This window comes from Canis aureus, chromosome 5 (assembly GCF_053574225.1).
Source record: "Canis aureus isolate CA01 chromosome 5, VMU_Caureus_v.1.0, whole genome shotgun sequence".
Lineage (NCBI taxonomy): Eukaryota > Metazoa > Chordata > Mammalia > Carnivora > Canidae > Canis > Canis aureus.
In genome coordinates, this window is record NC_135615.1 from 20782352 (window position 1) to 20796572 (window position 14221).

General features: G+C 41.2%; 1 protein-coding gene across 5 annotated transcripts in view; it reads left to right on the plus strand.

Annotated features, from left to right (window-relative positions):
- Positions 1-14221, plus strand: part of RSU1 (Ras suppressor protein 1) — a 250560-nt gene that overhangs the window by 43158 nt on the left and 193181 nt on the right. For all 5 annotated transcript variants that reach the window (XM_077897074.1, XM_077897076.1, XM_077897072.1 and 2 more), the window contains one exon: positions 12601-12721. In XM_077897074.1, the coding sequence (XP_077753200.1) occupies positions 12601-12721 (121 nt within the window). The remainder of the gene's footprint in view (positions 1-12600; positions 12722-14221) is intronic.

Below are 14221 nucleotides of genomic sequence, written 5' to 3' on the forward strand. Positions count from 1 at the left end.
GACCAAACAGTTTCTGGGCATTATTTTTTAATGTGAAACTTTTCTTAATTTTAATAGTAATTTTTTAAAGATTTTATTTATTTATTTATTCATGATAGACATAGAGAGAGAGAGGGGCAGAGACACAGGCAGAGGGAGAAGCAGGCTCCATGCGGGGAGCCCGATGCGGGACTCGATCCAGGGACCCCGGGATCACGCCCCGGGCCAAAGGCAGGCACCAAACCGCTGAGCTACCCAGGGATCCCCCTTTTCTTAATTTTAAAAACAATTTTATTTTCACAGCAAAACCCCCATACAGATATTGCCAGCACCTTGAATGTGACATTAGTGTTTTTCCTTTTGTGACCCATGCATTCTGAGGGTTTTGTGCAAGAAATACGAAGGATATCGTTTTGCTTTCTGAAAACACAAAGTGGCCACCTCTTTGTAAACCTTTCTTAGGTGGGGGTCTCTGAATGTGATTGTTTTATACTTTTTTATACTTTGAACTATGATATAAAACCTTTTCTTGAGGATTTAGGGGTTGTGCCTGTAGTTTGAGGTCTTAATGTGACCATATCTTGTCATTTAATGTATCGGAAATGGCTAGTCGGGCAGTAAACCTAAGTTTTATGGCAAAATGTGTTTTATTTTTTGTAACAGACTGTTTCCTATTAGTTATAGCTTATGTATGAATTTGAAATTATAGTGAACAAGAAATGCTAGGGTTTTATTAGCAATTTCAAAAATTTATCAAAGATAATGTTCTAAATACATAGAAGTTAATTAACTATAATGTTTTAAAATTTTATGTAGATGTATATATTGATAGAATATTGACCATAAATGTTGTTATAAATGAATTAAGGAGCATGTTCCACATGAAAATATGACATTCTCAAAATATGCAGATCTGATTATAATGAAGAAAATTAAGCAGATTTTTTTTATAAAGTATAACATATTAAACCCCTTTTTATAGAGCTCATAGACTGTTGAGATGAATGAGAAAAATAAACTGTTCTAACTTATAAGAATGACCTTCAGCGGTGCTCAACACCTTTCTGTTCTAAAGTCTAGTCCTTCTTTCATAGATTATTTGTCATGCCTTATGCAAAAGTTCCTGTGCATGGCTTGTATGAAATTAAACTGAGGGGAAATATGCAAAATAAATCGTCTCTGTGTCATGAATTTATCTTGTGACAATGTCAAAACAACTTGCTGTTTGCATTTTAAAAGAGTATAAATGTATTTATAATACAGAGGCTTTGATCAATAGCTTATTTTTTTTAATTAGGACACATTTATCAGTTTGTTACTATGCCATCATTTGAAAGATTGGATTTGAAAAACTATATACGTAGTATTTTTGAGTCTGGCAGCTATTAATTAGACAGTATCTATCAGATGGTACTAGTGGTTAGGTTACCATAAAAAAATTTACCCGCAGTTGGGAGTTTGTTGTTATTTTGGTTTTAGTAAGTAAACCTGCTAGATCATCACATGGAAGCATCTGTTGGCCCCATAGTCCAGAACCAGTAGGGTCCAAGGGCATTGGGTGAAGTTGGAGAAGCTGTCTCCTGATGCTCAGAGACTTAGCTCAGAGACTCTGGCCCACTGATCCAGCACTATCAACCAAAATGTACCTATTCTGGAATCTCTTTTCTTGGAGTCTTGCTCTACACTAAGAGGAAGCTAGCTAAATTAATGTATTAATTCTTCCACAGTATTTTTTATTATTTTTATTTTATTTTATTTTATTTTTTTATTTTATTTATTTTATTTAGAGAGGGAAAGAGAGAGATATGGAGGAAAGGGGAGAGTGACAGGGGGAGAGAGCATCTTAAGCAGACTCCATGCCCAACATGAAGCCAGATGCAGGGTTCAGTCACATGAGTCTGAGATCATGACCTGAGCTGAAATTGAGAGTGGGTCACCTAACTGACTGCTCCACCAGGGGTCGGGAGCCCCCTACAGTATGTTTTTAAACAGAACAACTTTAGTTATAAGAATTTCAGAATGGTGGCAGGCTATGGAGAAAATGATGTGGGGGCAGTTTGACCCTGTCCCTTTCTAAATCATAATTAGCCCCTGAAGGGAAGTTGATCTTGAATATAGAATAATACAGTTCTCAAACAGAATTGATTTAATTGCAAAAATGTGTATACAAATCATCTATTCACTATTTCTTCTGAACAACGTGTGTGGTGTAGGTGTGTATATGGGTGTAGGTACGTGAGTGTACTGTGGATTAGAGTGGGAGATGATATTCTAAGAGGTGCAATTCCTTGGCACGTGCATCCTTTTAGAGAAGTCCTTCACATTTCATAACAAACCAACCTTTTTTTAAGGGGGTGCAACTGTTTCAGTGATCCCTAGAAAAATGCACATAGGTTTTGTGGATCCACAAAAACTATCCACGAGTTCTTTAGGGGTGCATGTAACTCAGATTTAGAAATCGTGGAGCAGAGGGTAGATAACAGTATATTTGGTGTGTAGATATACTGATGCTATTTCATAGAGACATCGGCTGGAAATTTGTACAAAACTTTAAAATGATGATTCTCATTATGTGAAATTCACTCTTGATAGCATTTAAAAATATTCAAAAGCTCCATCTACGTTAAGCTGCTAAAATGTATATTTTGTTCAATAAGAATTTGTCATCTTGAGTGGAATGCGTATATATATATATATATATATATATATATATATATATATATATATATATAGTTAACCTTAAATATAAAACTTCCCATTATTTTACCAACAAAAAAATGGGTTTATTTGGGAATAGCTGAGAATTGCAGCTTGGGACAGGCAAGCTGTAGCAAAACCATAGGCAAGTCAGAAGAATAAAAGCCTGTGGAGGAGAGAGGGAATTTGGGCATGTTGTCTTAAACAGAAATCTCCTTGGAGTAAACTGGGAGCTGGAAGTATGGTGGCTTTTCATTAGCGGACTTGTGACTGTCTCTCATTGGCTGGGCTGTCGCCAGGGGGAAGATCGTAAAGTATCTATGGGCAAGGTCCGTCTCTTCCTGTTGAGTCTGCAGTTGACCATCAGTAGTAGAGCATGAGAGCTCCCCCTGCCAGCCTCCCAAATCCATTTTAGTGAGGTTTCCCTTTACTAATTTTTACGGTATACACATATTTCAGTTTCCATGAAACCTATGAGAATGCCTTTTTCCCATTTCAGTTTTTCTTCTCTTTGCCAGTTAGCTTAATAAGACAAAACACCACTGTGATGCAAGTGACCCACCACTACTTAACAGATTCATCTACCTCCTTCGTAGTTGTTTTTCATTCTGAACCTTGTCTAATTTTTTTGCTGTGCCTTTAGCCTTTTTCTCCTGCCTGTGTATACTCTTTAATAATGAGCTGATTCTTATCTGCAGTGCTTGCCCCTCTTCAGATCTTGCTTATCCTTCAGAAAGTTGAGATGAATTCTCCTCTTTCCCTACAAAGCCCGCCTGTCCCACCACCTGTTCTATATGGGAGAGTATTAGGGCTGTCCATGGTTTATTAGCCTCTGAAGTGCCAACCTTCTGTATATGATGACTTGAGTGTGAAAGGAAGGGGGGCAAGGAACTAGCACTTATTGATACCCTACTCTATATATCTGGTAGAAGCAGCAGGTCTGAAGTGGTCAAGTAACTAGAGCTGGAGGGTGAGGGGGGGCTCTTTATGGCTTCCAAGCTTCTGCGCTCACCATTGCGCTGCTGCCTTGCTAATGATGTACGTGTGCAGTTTATGTATCTCACCCACATTAATCTAGGAGCTCAGTGGAGGGACCGCTGCCATGGATCTTTACATGTTCAAATAGAAAAGCAGGGAGAATTCCAAAGGATAAAAGACAAAACTGTTATAGTAGAGGGTGTTCTCAAAGCCCTGTGGGGACTGTGTGGATTCTGCTGGTCCTGGGCATTTACCCTCTGCTCCCTTTCTTCCTCCTGTAAATTACTCCCATCCTCAGCATTGAAATACAAGATGAGGCAAGAAGAGAGGTAACCGAGTGTGGCCTCCTGGTGAAGTCATTCTTAATTGTAGAAGAAGACGTGAACTATTGGCAGAGCGTGTTAATGTGTGTATGTGTGTGAATTTGGTTAGTCTACTGTCTCCCTCTTTATGTTAATAATTGAGGATTGAGTCTATGTGTGTCTGTAATGTCTTACAACGATATTTAGGAGCCCAGATAGCTCTTTCTTATGACACTGAGCTTGCTTTCTGCGTTGATTGACATTGGTTTTTGTTTGTTTTTTAGTGTTCTCCTCTTCCTTCTTGCTGTGTCTCGAAACTTCTTAGGCATTTTCCAGAGAAATGCCTTTTGCTTGCCCTTCACTAGATGTCTCTTCCTCCCAGACCATCAAATGCCACTGCCTTTCCTCTTATTGCTGCTCCTGGTTAAAGCTGTTTACTGACATCCTGCCTGGCTGGCAGGGTAGCCCTTCAGTACTGGATGTGATTGCAAAGGTGTGTTCCTGAAAGAATTCAGGGTTCAAGATTGTGTGGACCATTCCTTGGCTCTCTCTGGGCTGTTAATAAAAGATTCACAAATCAAGTAAATTCTACATCCTCAGAGGAGCAGAAATCCATGCTTGTCAGCTTTTTAGGAGATTTGTTTGGCCTTGCGTTCACATTCTTTATAGCTCAGGGACATATATTTTTGCATGTTTGACTTTGTACTGTAAAATCTGCCTTAATGCTTGCTTGTAACTTTCTTCCCTTTGATTATTCTCATTGTTGCTGAAAGAGTAAGGTCTTTTTTTTTTTCTTTTTTTTTTAGTGAATTAAGTCAGGATATTTTTGGTTAGTAAAATTACTTAAGCTGCATAATCTTAAAGCGGCCCATGATGGGGTACAAGTACGTCCTGCTAGGTGTGGGTGCTCAGTAAATACTGTTGTTTAACTGAATGTAGCATTACTGTTGTTATTTATAAAGCTAATAATGATTTGGGGGCTGTTGGCCTTTATTGGGTAGATGTTTAGATATTTTAGTACTTAATTTTCACCTTGAGGAACATATAGGTCCTTTTACATGAGAACCCGCTTTACTGTTTCATAAACTTTATGCTTTTAAATAACCCATAACTACTGTAATTCACTGTTTTAATAGCTGACTTGGGGGAAACCCCATAAAATCTGTGAAGCTAGTTATCGTTAGTATATTTTTGAAACTTCACCTTCTTGTGTAAGATAGAATTAGTTCATCACACACCTTGTGTTTTGGGTCAGAAAACAAAAGTCTATTAATCACTATAAATACAAATGACTTTTTTTGCATGTAAAATTCTGAAGAGCATAATTATTTGTATGCGAGACTAAAGAGATGCATCTTTACATTATCATTAAAATGGTAATCATAAAATGGCATTCAAGACTATGATTCCTAATTTGCTGAGAGAATTGACATCTATGTAATGAGTCTAGACATCACCTCTGTGGTAGGAATAGACTAACGTCTCCAGCTAGTAGAATTGGGCATTAAAAGGGCTGCGCTTTTTTCTCTGACCAGGAATGCCCCAACGTCATACTTCACATAGTTTTGTTCTTTTGGCTTCTTCTCACCTTGTCTAGGCAAGGCATAGGGCAACAATTGTTATTCAGTATTATATTCATTAGATATAATGAATCTTTGCTTTTACCCCTTCCTCTTAAGTGGTCTTTCTTCCCTAGGTGTGTGTATAATGAATAATCCCACTCATTTGGATGTTTTCTTGTAGTTTTTGTACTTTTTCGAATAACTTTGTTGTAGCACTGTATCTTAGGGGTCTAGTAACTGGCCTCATTGAACGATCTTCTACCTTCCCTTAGCCTTTTCTGTTAAAGAAATCTTATAAAGCAGCAGAAGCATGCAGAAGTCTGAGCATTTTCATATGTTACAGCACTCAAGTCTCCTGCGTTTAATATAAATATGCCAGGTTTGGGGAAGCAGCGCTTTCTGATTTATTTTGCTTTACTTGATCCCATATGGTGATGTCTTCAGGTGTTGTGGCTGGTGGGTCAGTAGCACTGAGATGTCTCTGGAAATGGGCACGAGATAGTAGCGTTTCACCCATTGCTGGGCGGGGAGTGTGCTCACCACTGTGCCGTGTGCCACGGGCAGTGTTTCCCATTAGGTACCTGCTCTGAGTCTCCCTCTTTGTACACTTGGGGCCTTTTGCAGTCCCTCTCCGGTTTCTCGTGGTGGAGGCAATGGCTGAACCATGAGTTCAGTTTTGCAAAGAGGCATGCAGGCAGCAACCCCTTGGCCTTCATGCCCTAGCCTAGCGCCTCTCCTTTGCAAGAATCTCTGGATTAAAGAAGCTAGTCTAGGCGCTTCTGCAAAAATAGTTAGGCACAGCGTAATTCTGACTACTCAGAAGTCTGGTGGAGGTGGTAGGAAGGGTTCACGACTCCGGATTTCATGCCTGTGCTTATGATGAAAACCTACATGTGTTCTGAGCAGCTTCTGGCTTCCTGGCAGCCGTGGGTGGTAACATGGTGCATGGTCTCTTACTGCCCTTTTGTAGCTGAAGAGGACCCGGCTGTCGGTGCTAACCATATGGCTCCAAAGACCAATGCATGCCCCACCGGCCTTTCTGTAGGCTGCACGCCGGTGAGCACCAGTCCTTATGTTTTGTAGGGTGCCTGCTGCTCCCAGAGCCTGTCACTTTTTGAGGTTTTGTTTCTTTGCCTCGGGGGCCACAAGATGCTCAAGAATCCCCCGGATCGGCTGCATCCCAGCTGGTCTGCCTGTGCTGTCACATCCACCCAATATTCTCCATCTACTTCTCGGTGTTTCGACGGCCAGAAGTATAGCAAAAGGCATCTCTACGAGGATGGCAACTGGTCGTGATGAAGTTGCTGCTGAGTGACTCAGTCTGATGAACCAGTTCAGAACCTTTTCTCCATGAACGTTGTTCATACTACTCTGCACTGGCTTCATCAAGATCGGTGTGTGTATAACCGAACCAAATGAGAGTGTGTCTACCCGAAGCACCTCCAGTCAGTAAAAACGGACACCGAGGTTTTGCAGTGCAGGAAGATAAGCTCTTTGTTGGTTTGGTGCCATCTCAGAGAACAGGGTCGGGAGGGGGGTGTGCTAATGCCCCAAAGTCCCAAATTCCCCAGTAGCTTACAGGTGAGGATTTTTAAGGGCAAGATTTGGGGCAGGGGTCTTCTGAGAAGGTGGATGCTGTTGAATGGAGGCCCATGAAGTCGTGTGAACAGATATGCTTCATTAGTTCTGGAGCCACTTCATCCAGTCCCATGGAGGGGTAGTCCATCTCAAAATTGGAATCTGAAAAATCTCTCTTTCTCCATGTTAGAGATTTCAGTAGCATGTGGTACTTATGTGTTGGGGTTGCTTATGTGCTGATCAGCTGCCCATAAGAGCCCAGACTATGTTAGTTTGAATGATAAGCAAGAATTTCTCCCTCTTGGGCCTGGGTTTGTGTGTTTTCCGGCTGGCCCAGCCATGCCTGTAGATGATACGACCTGTAGTTTGTTCTTTCATCTGAACTAATGAGATGGATGCCAGCTGCATGGGGAAGCAAAAGTTGACTGTATGTGGTTGGATTGCAGCCCCAGGATGGGTGGATCAGCCATTTAGAGTTCTTTTGTTTTTTGTCTATTTGGATTTTTTTGCCCACTTTTCATCAACCCCAAATCTCAACTTATTGAGGGCCATAGAAGTCTTAATTTGGATCTTACTCAGCTTATTGTGTGGGGTAAGGGACAAATGTATTAGATTAATGATTTTGATGTCACCACTAAATTAAAAGTTTTCTGCACCAAAATGATCTCCAGATCAGCGACATCAGTATCCCCTGGGAACTTGGAATTGCGGAATCTCACCAAGCCCCATCTCAAACCTACTGAATCTGAAACTCTGAGGTACATGCCCCCCAGTCCCCCATGTTTTGACAAGCCTTTCAGTAATTCTGATATACTCCATAAAGTTTGTGAGCCTTCTGCCCTAGAGCGGCACTATCTAGAACTCTCTGCACTGAAGGGAATGTTCTCTCTGTGCTGTCCAGTATGGTAGGCACTAGCTACTTGCAATGTGGTTTGTGTGACCAAGAGACTGATTTATTAACTTTACTTAATTTCAACTAATCTAGATTTAAATTTATTTCCTTTTTCTCCTTTTTCTGTCTTAATACTTTCATCTAGTTCCCTCATCCCGTGTCCTCCACCTCTGGTAATCATAAATCTAATCTTGTTTTCTGAATTTATATGTGTGTGTGTGTGTGTGTGTATTTTAAGCTTCCCCATTTAAGTGAGATTATACAGGTTTTGTCTTTTTCCGTCTGACTTAATTCACTTAGCATAATGCTTTCAAGATCCATCCGTGTTGTTGTAAACAAGGTTTCCTTTTTTATGGATGAGTAGTATTCCTCTGTAAATATATTACCACATTGCCCTTGTCCATCCGTTGGTGGCACTTAACATTGCTTCTGTGTCTTGGCTATTGCGAATAAGGTTGCAGTGAACATGGGTGGAGATGTTTCTTGGAGACCGTGATTTCATTTCCTTTGGATAAATGCCCAGTAGTGGAATTGCTGGGTCATCCAGTAGTTCTAGTTTTAATTTTTTGAGGAACCTCTATACTATTTTCCATAGTGATTGCACGTTGGAAAGCCCAGCTCCGGAGCATACTCTGCTATTTATTTTTGTGTGGATAAACTAAAAGGCTTTTAAAAATAAATTATTGGTTTTGGAATTGTTAATTTTTTATCCCAAAACAAAATGCTCCTAAAGTGAAGGTCTGGTTGCCGTAACAATAGTTTACTGAGGTTTTTCTGTTCGGGGAGGCAGGTGACTGTTGTTAGCTACCGGGTCAGCTGTTTCACACAGTTGGAGTGCTCTGGTCCATCCAGTGTGTCCAGCAAGTGCTTTCTGAGGCTTCCTGCTTGAGGGAGCTTTCTAACGGTTGTTAATGTAGGACATCAGGCAAGGCCCCTTCTGGCCCAGATTTGTGAGCCTGCCCAGGGACTTGGGCTGCTGATTGTGGGGCCGTCCCAAACCTGCAAGGGCTGATTGCTTAATCTGGCTGGTGCGTGCTTCTCACATGAAACTAGAAGAACATTCCGGCTATAGACTTAGGAGGCCTTGGAGGGAAAGAGGGTCCTGCTGGGTGTGTCCGGCTGAACAGTTATAACTGCTTGAAGACAACTTGAGACCAGTCTCTGGCTGTAGCTCCTCTGGTGGCAGGACCACATCTTCGTCACCTTTGCTCTGGACAAGAGTGTTCCCAGTGGTCATCTGATCCTGTGATGAAAGCAGAATGTGGCATCGAGGAGCCAGAGAACACCTGAGAGTGGTTGGGGACCTTTCTCTCAACAGTAGCAACTGGAGTCTCAAAATTAAAGCTGTCGCTTTTGACAGAAAATGATACTAAATTCTCTGTCATAAGCAAAGTTCTACATGACTGAGCTTCCTAATTGAGGGCCCCATTTGTTGCATTATTTAAATCCATTTCATTGATTTCCGTCATCCAGCTCTTGTGAGAATCGCAGAATGTTAAAGCCAGGTGGAAGAGAACTCTGAACAGTCCTGGTACAGCCCGGACCCTCGTGTCCACACCCTACACTGCCCTCCCGTTTCCCTTGAGTGCTCAGCTCCTTGTTATCTGTAGCCTGTGTGTATACAGCTGGGGTCACGGTCACAAACAGGACTGATTGATGAAAAGGCATGCTGCAGAGGCGTAATAAGAAATATCTCGATGCTGACTGTTCAGTTGTGTTTTAAAATACTTCATGCAAATGCGTCACGCAGAGATCTTGAAAAATTTCACCAGAGTATTCTGACTGGGGACATATTGCTCCGTTTTTTCCATAGCAGCTGAATTTGTTCATGTCATATCTGTATATAATTTCATTATTGCACAGCTCATATTGTTAACCGGATACTTTGTTTTATGGACAGTTTTTTAAATAATAAATTTATTTTTTATTGGTGTTCAATTTGCCAACAAATAGAATAACACCCAGTGCTTGATCCCGTCAAGTGCCCACCTCAGTGCCCGCCACCCAGTCACCTCCACCCACCGCCCACCTCCCCTTCCACCACCCCTAGTTCGTTTCCCAGAGTTAGGAGTCTTCCATGTTCTGTCTCCCTTTCTGATATTTCCCACTTATTTTCCCTCCTTTCCCCTTTATTCCCTTTCACTATTATTTATATTCCCCAAATGAATGAGACCATATAATGTTGTTTATGGACAGTTTTATTTGAATTAGTTTGTTTTCCAAACACTAGACCTGTTTTCATTTATTGACTTTGATACTCTTTCTTTCGTAACTTACTTTGTTGAGATAGCTTGCCTTTCTTACTTCATCCCAGAAGAATTGAAATGTTGAGTGTTAAAAGTGTGGCTTTGTACACATCATAACCATTCTCTAAATATTGGTTGAAAGAGTGAATGTTATCTGGCCAGGTCTGAATGTTAATTGCTTCTGATTTTTACTATGGCCAGGTGGGGGGAATTGTTGAGAGAGAATATTAGCCGGGTAATATTTTCCCCTTGTAGCTTGAGTGGAGTCTTCAACACAAAATTCACATGCACGTGGAAGGCTGGGAGAGGCTTAGTAAATTGAATGTAGGGTTATTGTTTGTGTCCACAAAACAAAGCCCTAAATCACATTTAGCATAATTTGTGGTTTTAAATTGGACTGATTTAGCAAGGAGAGTGAAATAATCTCTCATCCTGTCAAAAAGGCGATACCTTCAGACCAGCATTTAATTGCATTGGCAAAGTAACTTTGGGAAGGCAGCAGTAATTCTGGCTGCATTATTCTTGGTTTGTGGCTAAATTGAGATCATCATTTTCTCCTGGTTGCACTAACTTTCTTTATTGCTCTTCAAAGTAATCAGATGAATGCCGTGAGAGATGCTTTGGTAGCTGGAGGGGGAACAAGGGGAAGGGGGTGAGGCCCCCCGAGCAGGCTTGTCCTTGTCTGTAGAGCTGTGCTTCACACACTTGGTGTTCTAGGGAGAGAACAAACAGGTAAGCTGACAATACCCTGAGACTCCGCAGACCCGATGAATTTCTTTGTGACCATTTACCCATAGTGAATACCATTCATTTGCTGGAAAGTGTGTTACTGACTACACACCTATGAGTGCTTTTAAGGCCAAATTGTGCAGGTAGGGCTCATATGCATTCGTGTTGGTATCCAAGAGTACAGTTTCGGGAGGTAATTTCCAGCTGCCTTCATTTCCCATTAAAACCTATCCTTTTATCTCCAGTCCCAATCCAGCCTCTTGAGTAACTAATCCACGCCTTGCTCATTTTCCATCTGGACCACTGCCACCTCCCAAGTGTCTGAATCCAGACTGATTCATATTCTTCACAGTCCCTTCCTCCAGTGAAAGCATTTCCCTTGCCTTTTAACCAAGCCGCCTTCCCTCTAAAAGAAGTCAGGTCACCGATACCTCAGACATTTTAGAAAGCTGAAATTGAGGACTCAGAACTGTAATGAGCAATGTGCCTGTCCTCTTCTGTTCGGAAGGGAGTTCTTGCAATGGCTACCTCCTGAAATATTTTAGATGTCTGTTTGGAATTTTACACATACCTATGTAGTGGCTCTAAGCAGAGGTGCTCCACGTTTTTCCCAGTCTTCTGGAATACTCCCCAGAGGGTGCTGTTGGGACCGGAAGTGAATGTACTCAAAGAAGGCATGACATGACACTTTCTTATGCTGTACCCAGGGCCCAGGTCAGTGGGGTCAGTATCCTGAGTAGGCTTGGTGTTAGAATTGATGTGAACGTTCCATGGACAAGCTGATGGCCAATAACAAGTGTTTGTAGAAGACTGAATCAATGATGGGGACAGATAAACTACCCTCCTTTGAAAGTCTTTCTGCCACCACTGGAGAGTTAGTACTTGTGAGCTAAAGATGCCATTGGCTTTTATATTGATATTTGTAAGGATATATTCCACAGAAGGAAGATTCTTTAAGGCCCACACTGGCTTATTTTAACCTTTGATCTGCATGCTGGTATTCACATCATGCTACTGAGTTGGTTTTTCATATTTCTATGTAATAACAATGCATTGATCTGTTGCCAATCTGACTTAAATGCTGTGTGTGTGTGTGTGTGTGTGTGTTGATCAAGATGTAAAGGCCAGAAGCCAAAAATCATAATGAGGTAGGTTGAATATTTCATCACTTAAGGTTGAACTTACATTGTGATTTAGTGTGGTGGTGTTAAGAGAACTGCTCTTCAGATATCAGACTATTGAAACAGCTTGACGAATGTATCATTACCCTGGAAGGATGTGGAGTTTGCAGTCTTTCTTTGGGTGGAGGTGCAAAAAAACCAAGAGAAAGAAAACCGTCATGCTTATGAGACATTGTATGACAATTATAAAAGCATTTATGCTTGGGAATATTCACCGACGGGTTGTTTATGGCACCCTGAAATTCTCTTTTGCCCTTTGAAGAAACATTTTCATTTTTACTCTACTGAGTTACTAACCTAAGAAAAACTTACAAAAAATAAGATGTATATGTGAATCAGATGGTCATATTCGAGTTTCATCTCTCTTTCCTGAGAAAGAAAAACAAAATGTGTTGCTGGCATTCCTTGCGAGGAGCGGGGTTCCTGTATTCACACTCAGCAATTTTGTTTCCGTAGCTGTGCCACCAAACATAGCAGAGCTGAAGAATTTGGAAGTGCTTAACTTTTTTAATAACCAGATTGAAGAGCTGCCCACACAGATCAGCAGCCTTCAAAAGCTCAAACACCTGAACCTGGGGTGAGTATTGGCAAGGAGGGAGTGGCGGGGTGGGCAGGCTCTGGATACGGGAGAGAGTGCGTTATACTATCACATAGGGGGCCCTGACCTCCAGTTCCTTTCTCTTTTGCAGGTTTTTAACAAAACTTTTATTGTTTCAATACCTCTTTTCAATGGCCTGAATTAGTGGATATCAATTTAAGAAGTAATTGAAAAGCTAATTGTTGGTACAATAAGCGATTTTTTAAAATCATATTTTGTTTCCAACAAAATTTTATTCCAGTTAATGTTAACCAGGAAGGGACCTTCTTGCGTAGCATTAACTGCCCAGACCAGTTGTAATATGATTGATTTTTCTCTCTGTATTAAGTAGTAATCCTTTACAAAGCACCTTCCTTCTATGGAAGGTGAGTGGGGGATACATTTCCGAACACTACTTCATTGATTCTTAAAATTCTTTTATATATTCGAGAGGTTATAATCCTCTGTCTTTCTTTATGTGGAGGTGAAGAGAGGAGGTTTGATTCAGCTGAGGTGGCAGGAACGGCAGCAGTGAATAATAATAAATAATACCGTGTATTGCTCTACAGTTTTCAGAGGCCTCATGCTAATATTTGATCCTCTTGACGATTATGAGGGAGGGCGGGCAGGCAGTATTGCTCTCATGTCGTGGAGTGGAAGCTGAGCCCTTTCTGAGAACTTCAGTTGCCCTAAGGTTGGTGACCAAGCTAGGCAGAGAACCCCATTTCCTGAGGTTCACAGCCGTCTGTCAAGCACCATTGATGCTACCAGAACTTGAGCTTCTGAATTCCAGCTTCACTGTTGTTGCTGTTAGACGGAGCTGCCCACTCATGCTTCATCTGCTGTGTGAAGTCATCTGTTCATTAAATTATAGCCATTAAATGCTCTAGTTTAGTTAGTGATTTACATGGAGTAGTGATAGAAGCCAGCCAGGTATTTATCAATCTAATAGGAAGCAATCATGAAAAAAAAAAAAAAAAAACCTTTATTCATGGAATGATTTGTAGTTGAGCTCATTCTTTCCACAGGGAGTTTGATTAGATACTCATTTTACGTTCACTCTGGTTAAGAGATAATCTTGGAAAGATCCATGAGCATTCTTTTTCCTCATGTCTGAGGGGGAAGTAGAGCTTCCAGAAGGAGGGGAGACATCACTTAAATCAGATGGCTTTTATCCCCCTACAGATATGGAGATTGTACATCCATTTGGCAAAGCAGAAAAGAAAGGATCCTTCATTTATATCTTTGTTTTGAAAATTATTAAGTTCCTAATGCTTAATTTGTGTGTAAGCCAGAAGCTAAAACTAGATGTATATATTAGACATACAAAACTCGATACACTCTTGGGGCTTCTGGGTGGCTCAGTCGGTGAAGCGTCTGCCTTTGGTTCAGGTCATGATCTCAGGGTCCTGGGATGGAACCCCGAGTCAGGCTCCCTGCTCAGTGGGGAGTCTGCTTCTCCCTCTCCCTCTGCCCTCCCTTGTGCTCAAGTACACTCTC